The 11,576-nt window shown below is 38.7% G+C and overlaps 1 protein-coding gene across 1 annotated transcript; it reads right to left on the bottom strand.

Annotated features, from left to right (window-relative positions):
• Positions 1 to 312: 312 nt before the first annotated feature.
• LOC134846241 (desumoylating isopeptidase 1-like) lies at positions 313 to 1,991 on the bottom strand. Its single transcript, XM_063863512.1, has 2 exons — positions 1,704 to 1,991; positions 313 to 645 (listed from the first exon to the last, which is right to left on the bottom strand). The coding sequence occupies exons 1-2, from the start codon at positions 1,967 to 1,969 to the stop codon at positions 429 to 431; spliced, it is 483 nt and encodes a 160-aa protein (XP_063719582.1). The 5' UTR covers positions 1,970 to 1,991; the 3' UTR covers positions 313 to 428.
• Between the last annotated feature and the right edge of the window lie 9,585 nt (positions 1,992 to 11,576).

Genomic DNA, 11,576 nt, shown 5'->3' on the forward strand with positions numbered 1-11,576 from the left:
AATGACTCAGAAAAAAATTATTTAATTGAACAGATTGCTTGTACATTTCCAGATTTTTTTAAATTGAACCAGCTTTTCTGATTATTTCCTGTCAGTTTGACTCAGAAAAATTTATTACAGAAAAATTGATCAAGTACAGAAAAAGTTCTTCATTTATTGCGATAGTCATGAATCTGCGAATTTAGATTACTCATTACTAGCCTTTTAGTTTGCCTCGATTATAATTGATGAAATAATTCTAATTGACATGTCTAGATTAAATTCAATTTTAACATCATGATTTCCATAGCGACTTCGCCTTCCTAGCATATGCTATAAAAAAATTAGCCTTCCAACTTTAATTCTAACATTTGAAAAACCTGCACTGCAGTAGATACTTTAAAAGCTATGAACAAATAATTTACATAATTTAACTAATCCAGCGAAGTTCAGTTCTGGCCCTGATTTTGAGATGTCACGTGAAGCTGCGCCTGTTCTATCATAGGTTTGATCATCTGGCCGAAAGGAGTCTGTAACACTTCATTAGGGAGGTTTGTGATGAAATCTGGAATTGGTTTGCCCACCAGAAAAGTGCACACTTCGTTCGAAAAGTTGTTGCAGTTGTGTTCGAATAGCTTGTAATTTTCTCCTGCGAACTGGCCATTGCTTAAAAAGTATCACTTGAAATTTCAGCAATTTGGAACCAGGGAATGATAAGGTCTCAGAAATTGAAAAATCTTCGTATTGATTTCGCAATTGTCACAAAATTGCAAAACAAGAGAATATAACTCGGATGGCTTATTGATTACTCCTCCCGTGCAGAGATGAGGGGTTTGCTAATTTTCAATAGGTCGGCCAAATTGATTTTAAAATTTAGACTAGCACCATTTCTGGTTCTGAATCTTTTCGAGAAGACTTCAACAAGAAATCGACTTTTGTTTGAACACTTTTCTTCTCCCTCAAAATTAGTTCAGTGCCAAGAGAGCCCCTCAAAAAAGTGGAATGTTTTTTCGCCCTGTCTTAAACGGCTGTGTGAAAGAGTTGAGTGCCCATGAAATGCACGGAACTGTAGCACAACCACCAGTGATGTCCATTTAATAAAAAAATAAAAGTTTAAATTAAAATAGTTTAATAAAACTATAAAAATTGTTGGCACCAGTTTAAATGTTTCCGAAACTAACTAAATTTTCTTTTAGAAATTTAAATATTTCTTCAGTCTGTTGTTTAGCAGTTTTTCCGCCAATTTTGGGGACTTTTCGCAATTTTGTGAAACGAATACCAAAGCAATTTTCTGGGCATATCTATTAGCTACAAAAGTTCATCAAATTTATCGTGAAAATTTAGTTTGATCGCTTTTTCTGCAGAACTCTGAAATTAATAATCATGAGTAAACTCTGCAATTTGGCGTCGGATCGAATACCGCCGCAGCAACTATTTTTTTCAATTTAAATTGCTCGATTTAAATTACAATTTTTCAAAATTTATATGAAAACTTACATTAACTTAATTTTTTTAAATGGACATCACTGACAAGCAAAATTGATTCATCAGAACAAACTACTTTTCCTACTTTATTGCAAGTTCCAGTTTCCTTTTAAGTCGCCTCCTTCTAGTTAATTTTTGGGCGAGTTTTCGCAGTATCCTTTAATTGAGAAAAATTAGCTTCATTTCGATTTACTGAATTCATTTCGAATTCACAGCTGAATTAACTTCAATTTACTAACCCAAGTTGTTTCAAGTAGTCGTAGAACACGTCCGGTGGGATATCTGTTTCCCCCATGGGGAAGCGCTTGTACGTATTGAATCCCACCATCGAGGATCCAGGACTCTCATGACTAATGCCTTCGGCTCCGTAAAAATGCTCTTTTCCGTAGGCTATTACACTCGTGTGCCAGATTCCTTCAATTTCTTTGCCCACGAAGGCCATAGAGAGCTGTTTGGCCATGCCATTCGATAAATCAAACAGCCATAGTTCTACCGGGTGGGACATAGTTTAAGAGTTACAATGAAACTTATCTGAAACAGCCATGTCATGTATTTCAAGAAAATTGAACCAATCAAAACTGCATAGGTTCAATAGGACGGCTTTCTGAGCTAATTCTATCATTTGGGTATAAGGTACCAAGTAACATTTACATACTTAGACTGTCACTTGAAAATTACATGTAGTGATTACGATGAGGTGTAAGGGACATATGCGGAAGTCTAATATATTTGAGTTCAAATGTATAGACTCAAATTTAGCCTCAGCAATATCCGAGCAATCTAAGGACTCGATTTATATTTTTCATGGAAGTATTCGCATTTAGCCAAAAGACAGGTTATAATCCCCAATTTTCAGTAATAAGCATAAAAATGACAACAAAAAACACACCAGTGCAATGCTTTATTTATTATGTAATATTGCAAAATGATTAAGAAAGTGAGGATTATCACAACAAAATCACAAGGTGCTGATTACAGGGTGCACAAGATCTCAAAAAAAGAAGAGAAAAATGGCACCAAACGCTAGACGTGTTCACGCTAACACTCTCACAATTATAATAAGACTTCCAACTCTCGGGGGAGGGGAATGAGTCTCGTATCACTGCAAAATTTAAACATACTTGCAGTCATTTATCATATTCGTATAGCCTAGTATCACTGCAAAAATTTAGTGCAGCAGGGTAAACGAGTTATCAAAAGCAGCGTGTACTTGTTAACAGCTGCGTCAATATTATAATTTGTCTCTTAAGTGTTGCTTACGAGAAAGCAGTCTAACTAGCTTTATCTGAGCGCTCTGTCAATAATATTGTATTTAATCTACAGAAAAAAACTTGCAAGGCCGCTCGAGCCCCAATGTGCCTACACAGAACGAACACTTGCCTGTTTGATAGCGAGTTGAAGATTGATTTTTTCTTTCTGACATTACAGCAAATGCTACCAAGTCGCTGAATGAGATGGCAAAAACCTTTGCATTGGATCAATTAGAAATATCTGTCGAGAAAACTAAAAGCTCAACACCAAGAACAATACTAATGTCCCTATCAGTGTACTCAGTGAACAAGTTAAACAGGTTTATCACTTTGAGTACCTCGGCAGCATCATAGCATCTGATGACAGCGCTGACAAGGCTAGCAGCGCTCGCATCTCTACGACAAGGATAGCAATGCTACGTCCCGGGTGTCAAAATGATTGATACTAAGGGACAAGGGTCTCATCATCTAGATTTTCCCAAAGCCGTTTCTGCTATACGGCATACAGACTCTTGTTATTAGATGTACTGTTCTTAGTAGACTAGAAACGGTTATACACCGTGCTATAAGAATAAGTCCAAGGCTAGAAACGTGAAACGAAATTAAACTGAAGGAACTGAAAGAAAAGATTAAAACAACGCCAGTCACACACCAACTATGCAGACGAAGGGTTTAACTGTACGCGTCCTTGAAAAACATCGGTGTCGATAGCTTGAATGCCATACTTGAAGGTGCTTAAGTTCGGCAAAAAGATTCGAGTGCTAGAGTGTCCGCTCTGCTCTTATCGGTGCTCTGTTAGGAAGTCAATGATCAATCATTGTTATGTGAAGCAACGATATTCGTAGGTCAAAGCAAGGCCAAGGCCCAAGCCGCCAGGTCATGTTGCCGTTGGCCCGGTGTAAAAATTCAAGAGACAAAATTGTGCAGAATGTAGCGTCATGACCACCACTGCTACCTCGGAAAGATAGAACGGTTTCCCAGTGGTGACTTTCATTTCGTTTGAATTAGTTCTCTAAGGCATTGATAGAGTCCAAAACACGGCCCCTGGCTTTTACCAGCTGCAGTGCAGATCGGATTAACTTATTACACCAGTGCAATGCTTTATTTATTGTGCAATATTACAAAATGATTAAGAGAATGGGGATTATCACAGCAAAATCAAAAATCAAATTGGGATCCAAAGTCAAACAGTCACCTCTTAGCGGTGGGTCCCGGACAACGTGTACGTCACTGAAGGACAGTATACTAAACCTGTCTGTGCGCGGCTAACGACTGAAGTGCAAACGCCTACTGGGGGGTGAACCGAGGTTAATAATACGGTTTAGTAGGCCATACCTGAAGAAAAACTACCTACATTCAAACCAATGAAAGAAACCAATCGGAAACAGAATCGACCTGCCCGAAACAAAGTTTTGGTTAGGCAGCAACCGTGGAAGTTTGGACATCGCAGTTTTAGGACCATAAAAGGAATTGAAAAAGTCGAATTAGAACAACTGATGCTAGAGCGGCGTTTTGACGCCCTGGGATTATGCGAGACCCGCTTGAACAGCGACAAGAGTCTCCAACCTTGGCAGAAATTACACTATTGTGTGCTCGAAAGAACCTCGAGAAAATAGGTAGAAACAAGATTTCTCTCATTTTCTTTTCGTTTAAAATAAAATTAACCAGGCATAGGTGCCAAAGTGACCGAATAATGGTCGCCTGGTTTAAGTCGCAATAATAGTGGGACGTTCAAAACATTCGTGTGTTACAGTCCCACTAACGCCGATGAGGAAAAAAGTGAAAAGCGAAATCATTGCTTTTACGCTGATCTCTTCAGAGTAATGAAAGACGGCATCCCCAGCGGTAAAGTTGGATCTCATAATCGAATATTAGGTGATTTGAATGCGAGAATTAGTAAAGAGTAATTGACCGAATTGAGACCAATAGCTGGTGCTTGGACTGCCGAACAAGAAACAAACTTAAATGTTGAGAAATTACTGGAGTTTTGTTCGATACACGATTTAAAAATTGTGAACACGTTATTCAAGAAGCCTTTCAGTAGGTTTATAACGTGGCGTCACCCAAGAGGCTCATGTGCAGTCATTGATTATTTGTTGTCCGACCGGAACACGGTTTGAAGATATGAGAGCCAATTGGGAAGGTAGTGCCGGGCATCACTCAGAACATGCTAAACTAATAGGCGTGATTTTACCCCCGAAAGAACCAGGCAAAAAGGCGTTTGATGGTGAAAGCTTCTCAGAAACATCTTTTAAAAAAGTCTCCTGGAATACGGTCCCAAATCAAAACCGGTCTAAAATCGGCCCAAGGTCGCAAGCTCCTAACATCAGATAACCGCCTGTCCCACACTGAATCCGTTGAGAGCTTCAATAGAACTCTTAAGGAGTTAATGTGCAATGTCCATGCCAGGTAACCGGATCCGGAACCTGAAGAAAAAGAAGGTACTATCTTTGAGTACTTAAATACTGAACAACGTTTGGTATTTAAAGAAAGAAGAAGTGTACACATTCAAGTTCTAAACAACAGAACTGAAGAGTTGGTTGCAAAAAGGAAAAAGCTACACTTAAAGTGCAAGAAGTTGAGGAAGTTTGCCAAAAATGAGATGTTGGAGAGCGGCCTCGAAAAATTTCAAGACAAGCACGTCCTTGGACAAACTCGTGAAGCATTTTAGGCGTTGAGAGAGACTCCTCGGAGTGTTCGTTTGAGTTGGCTAGAGAGAAGGAGCAAAGGTGAATTCAGTAATTGCAAGTTTCAAAAGCAGTATGAGAATCTGTTTACGAACGGACCGGCGGGTGAAGAGGTTATTCAATGGTCACTTCGAGGTGCCAATAGTGGACCTCCTAAAAGGGCAGAAGTACTACAAGCCTTGAGAGAAATCGATGCGGGCAAGGCTCTCGGTGAGAGTCAGATCACCAGTGAGCTTCTTAAGTTGCTCGAGAAGAAAACTCTCAGGCCTCACAAGGATTTTCTCTGATATCTGGGTTGATCTGGGAAAATTTCCACAAACTTGGAGGGACGCAGTAACACTCAATTTGTTCAAGAAGGAAAGCAGAGCAGAAGTGAACAATTACCGGAGCATTTTCCTTCTTAACAAAATCGGCAATGTGTTCGCAAAGGAGATTGCAAATAGGGTGAATAAGCAGCTGCCTAAGATCTCACCCTATCAATTTGTGTTCCGAAGCCACAGGTCAACAGGCCAAGCTATCTTGGCAATGAGATGTTTGCTTCAAAGAAGGATGAAAACCAGCAATCTCTTTCTATGACTTTCATCGACCTGAAAAAGGCTTTTGATTCTATTGATAGGGAAATGCTGTTTATCGCCCTATGGGATTTTGGAATCCCAGATAGTATCTGTTTGATTGAAGTGCACCAAAGAAAACCCATCGGCATTTTGATAAATATAAAATCTTTCTAGTGAACCGAGGGGTGCGGCAAGGGTGCGTTTCGGGCCCACTGTTGTTTATCATCCTTTTTTACTTCCTCATAAGTAACAACAGTGGAGAGAAAAAAAACTTTGAATATGCTGATGATCTGGCTTTGATCTCTGACAACCAAGCAAATGCTAACAAGCCAATGAATGAGATGGCAAAACCTTTGGATTGGCTCAACTAGAAAAATGTCGAGAAAACTAAAAGTATTGCAATCAACACCAAAGACAATACTAATGTCCTTATCAATGTACTCAGTGAACACGTTGAACAGGTTAACCACTTTCAGTACATCGACAGCCCCATAGCATCAGATGGCAATATTAGCGCTCGCATCTCTAAGACAAGGACAGCAATGCTACGTCTTAGACCGGCCCTGGTGTCAAAAAGATTGACACTAAGGAACAAGAGTCTCCTCGTTGAGACTTTCCTAAAGCCAGTCCTGCTATATGGCTTGGCCTAAAGACCCTTGTTATTAGATATACTGGTCTTGGTAGACTAGAAGCGGTTATAAACCGAGCTAAAAAAGGTCCAAGGCTAGAAATGAAACTGAAGGAACTGAAAGAAAAGGTAAAAACAACGCCATTCGCTCACCAACTATGAAGAAGAAGGGTTCAACTGCACACTTCCTTTCGAAATATCGATGTCCATAGCTTGAATGATCTACTTGAAGGTGCTTAAAATTGAAGAAATGATTGAATTCAGCAGCTTAGAGCTGATCTTGACAACCATGGGCTCAAGACAAAGTGTGACCAGGACAACTGGTTGAACAATCCGACAACCAAACTTAAGTTAACTGACGGTGGGGATTTCAAAGCAAATGCTATTGGCAAAAAATCGCCAACAGTTCAATGTGCTAATGAAAACTGTGGTAGAATATTTCATAGCAAAAAAAAAAGATGAACAGGCATCTCAGAGATGATCATTCAGAACCCTCGGTCCAGACCTCCGATAGTAGTGAAGTGAAACTGATAAAGGACTTAGGAACTGAAAACATTAAAGGAATTGAAAGAACTGTAGAGATCCCCCAGCAGCCTAGCATCGGGGGTCCAAGAAAGGCAAATTCAATTGCATTTTGCCCAACTGTATTAAGACTTATGTCTATGTCAGTGGTTAGACTAAGCACATGCAAAATTGCCACACACATGTGAAACTGATCAGTGCATCAGAACCGACCACCTCAGCACCCCAACTGAGTTGTTAGAATTTTGCAGCAAACCAAGACATTAGCACAGGTGTTGAGGTGCTAAAGTTTCCGCTCTGCTCTTATCGGTGCTCTGTGAGAAATTCAATGATCAATCACTGTTATGTGAAGCACCGATATTCGTGGGTCAAAGCAAGGCCAATGCCCGAGCCAACAAGTCATGTTGGCGTTGTCCCGGTGCGTACATTCAAGAGGCAAAATTGTGCAAAATAGAGCGTCATAACCAACACTGCTACCTCGAAAAAATTGAACGGGTTCCCGGTAGTGACTTTCATTTCGTTAGAATTAGTTCAAATTATTTGATTAAGTGAAAACCATTGCCCCTGGCCTGGGAGGAACTTATTACACCAGTGCAATGCTTTATTGATTGTGTAAAATTAAAAAATGATTAAGAAAAGTGTGGTTTATTACAGCAAAATCACAAGGTACTTACTTTAGGGTGCACAAGATCTCAAAAAAAGAAGATACAAATGGCACCAAACGCTAGACGAGTTCACGCTAAGACTCTCATAATTATAATAAGGCTTCCAACTCTCGGGGGAGGGGAATGAGTCTTTTATTACAGCAAAATTAAACCATACTTGCAGTCATTTATCATATTCGGCGAGCCGAGTATCACTGCAAAAGTTTAGTGCAGCAAATTAAACGAGTTACCAAAAGCAGCATGTAATTGTTAACAGCTGCAGCATTATTATAAATTGTCTCCAAAGTGTTGGTTACGAGAAAGCTGTCTAACTAGCTTTATCTGAGCGCTCTGTCAATAAACCACAGAAAAAAAATTGCAAGGCCGTTCGAACCCCGAACTGCCTACACAGAATGAACACTTACCAGTTTGATACCGAGTTGAAGATTGATTTTTTCTCGAAATATGGAATATGGTGGTGGGGGGAGGGGGGAAGACTTGAGGCATACATAAACATGCGTTTCTCTTAAGCAAATTAAACTTTTTTTGGTGACCGAGACACTGCGAATGCCCTTCAATTAAATCAAGATCTTTGGCTATGCGATGGAATCTTCTAACTCTGACCAAATTATATTAGTAACTTGCGACAACATAAATACACTTTAAATGAGCTGAGACCTTCGGCTCTGCAATGGAACCTTCAAAATCTGTCCAACGCAATTTTACCAGTATACAGCCAGCTCGTACACACATAGCATGCTTCTATGCAGTGCTCCTTAATAAATGTATGCATACTTGGAAGAAAATCATCACCAGTTTGTCATAGTTATTTCAACCGAGCAACAGCGTATTCTCCGCAACGCTTTCTCAACCCACAGTACCCAGCGCTTTTTTCCACGCACATTCCGGCAACACAGCTGAAAGGTTGTAATTTTTCATTTAACTCAATCTGTCAACAGTAAAATCAATAGGTTGGTCTAATGTGCTCAAAAAAGCAACCAGGAGCTAAACGTGGCACTAAGACTCATTCCTGCAATTAGTTATACTAGCGTGTAACGCACTTCCGGTGCTTCAAACACACTAGTAAATGTATGTTCTTTACACAGAGGCAAAGCTGCCCTTCGCAAACACCAAAAAGCACCAAAATAAGAAAAACTAGAAATAAGCCTCGAATCAGCAAAAACTCGACTACGTGTCGGATTCGAATCTTCAACCTAGCAAAATTGAGTCTCACGCACTAACCACGTATGCTTTAAATCTCCAAAAACTAGCCACCAATAACGCAGCTACATATGCTAATAAATTGCCAATTCGATGCAGCAAAAGAAGCATCAAATACAAAAAGACACAAGTTTGGTAATAAAATGGAAAACACAAAGCAAAATTTTGTATAAATTATGCATTTCACAAAAATTGCAAAATACATTGATTTGGAAAACTTCTAAAATCGAGCTTTTAATCATTGTAATGCTATTTGAAACAAAACTTTTTTTGGTTCATTTGATGAATTAAAAATGCATTAGATGTGTTAGCTTTTTACAAATCAAATGTCAAAGCACATATTATATTATACTGCTACCGTAGCCTATCCATTCAAAAATTCCACCAAAAGTAGCACATTTATTTGCGACTTAGGTTGGAAGAAAACGAAGTTCGTACTGAAACACTTTGCTACGCAAGTGTAATAAAATATATAAAACAACGAAAAAAATGCAACCACAACAATAGACGGGGTTATACAACAACGATTTCGTACTTTTAACTCATAAACAAAGAAACCCTAAAATGGCCAACAGCATTCAAAACATATAATTGGGAAAATTGACGAATTATATTGAGTTGAGAGACCACATCTGCATCCGCTGGTAGTAAGCTGACCTATCCCCATCAAAAAGTTTACAACTTCAAAAATTGAAAAGTACTTTTTTGAAACTTAACACTTTGGAAAATTTTTAAAAAAGACAAAACCATCTAAACAAAAAAAAACGTTGAGCAACCATTTTTGAAGTCCAGAAAACCAATCTGAGAGTACTTTGAGAGCACCCCGCTATAATATTGAGTATTTCAAACTTTGTGCGGTTTTTAGATCTAAAGTTTTTTTTGAAAAAATCTGAAAAAGCACAAAAAACGTCATAGCTCCAAAACTAAATTGATTTGAACAATCACACTTGTAAGCAATGTCTGCAACCTGTGAGAGTACTCTGAGACCGCCCCATTATAGGGTTTGGAATTTCAAACTTTGAGAATTTCTATTTTAGTTAAACTTTTTCAAAAACAACATTGAAAAATATTGAAAAGACCTCATATCTCGGAAAACAAAGCATTTGAGCAGTCACTTTGGAAGCAAGATTTGCAGTCCCTGAGAGTACCTCAGCAGCACCTGACAAAGTTGGGAAGTTCAAACTTTGTGAAATTTTTTAAATTAAGTTTTCCGAAAACGTTTCAAAAATCATCAGCGTCTTATCTCGGAAACAAAAAGGATTAGAGCATTCATATTAGGAGGCAAGAATTGCAACCCCTAGGAATACCCTGACAGCGCCCAACTACATAGCTGGTAAATAAATACGTTGAAGAAGCTTTAACAAGACGAGCAAATGAAACCCGCATTTAAATATTTATTGATATGGTAAGACCAAGCCATCGAGAAAACATAAAAAATTGCTACCATTTTGATTCAGACATTCCGATAAATTAAAAGCTGAACGAGGTGGGTGTGCAACACAAGAAGATGTGCATATTGCATAAAAGGATGCGATACAATTTTTTTTAAAAAAAAAAAGAGCAGTCGGTTGCTGTTCAAAAAGCACAGCACGCTCCGACCACTAGAATTTTGAATTCTTTTGACAATTTCTAGTCGGATATGAAATGCAGTCGGATATGAACCAAAGAGAATATGATCAGAAAAAAACGATTTAAAGCACCCTAAGAGAGGAATAATTACTATTGGTGATTTTTCCTAACTGAACTGGAATTCATTTTCCTTATTCGGTTCAAACCAAAAGATCACTTCCCGATTTTTGTTAAAATTAGCTGGTCAAACATGACCTTTAGTCATTGGTTCGAGCAACTTTGTGCGGGTGAGTTACCATATATATTTGATCTGAATTGCTACTTGAACTATCACTCTGAACTATCACAATGAACCACGGAAAGGCAAAGCATTTTGCCATAAAACTACACTTCCTTCGAGAGTTAGTTGAACAGAAGAAAAATACATTAATTTCTTTACCAACAGCAAACATGCCTGCAGACGCTTTGACGAAAAACTTGGGAAGATGCAAAACTGCATTTTTCGAGACAGTCTACTAGGAACCACCTAATTTGAAAGGCGGGGTATTGGCGATTTTTCCTAGCTGAACTGGAATTGATCTTCCTTATTCGGTTCAAACTGAAAGATCACTTCCCGATTTTTGTTAAAATTAGCTGGTGAAATATGACCTTAAGTCATTGGTTCGAGCAATTTTGTGCGGGTGATTTACCATATATATTTGATCTGAATTGCTTCTTGAACTATCACTCAAGTCTCATTAATTCACTTCTTATTAATCAACCGTTTGTCGCTGCAATAACCTTGATAGGTAATGGGCCCAGATGCTTAATCACGAGTGTGAAGTCAAGAGTCGAGATTGACAGTTTGTTCAAACGAATAAGGAAAAAAGCTGAGATAGACGATTGATCAGACAGAGAAGTGCAAAGATAGAAGAAGGATAACAACTAGTAGAGACAGGCAACTTTGACGACAGAAGCAGGGCAACACAACTTCTGAAGATAGACAACTCTGACGATAGAAGCAGGGAAACACAACAGAGAAGAGAAAGTTGTAAAAG

This window comes from Symsagittifera roscoffensis, chromosome 5 (genome assembly GCF_963678635.1).
Source record: "Symsagittifera roscoffensis chromosome 5, txSymRosc1.1, whole genome shotgun sequence".
Lineage (NCBI taxonomy): Eukaryota > Metazoa > Xenacoelomorpha > Acoela > Convolutidae > Symsagittifera > Symsagittifera roscoffensis.

What these genes read in the sequence shown, in the direction of transcription:
- LOC134846241 (XM_063863512.1), bottom strand. Translation starts at nt 1,969, where the DNA reads ATGTCCCACCCGGTAGAACTATGGCTGTTTGATTTATCGAATGGCATG. An exon ending in GACTACTTGAAACAACTTGG is followed by an intron (nt 646 to 1,703) that starts GTTAGTAAATTG and finishes ATACTTTTTAAG; the next exon opens with CAATGGCCAGTTCGCAGGAG.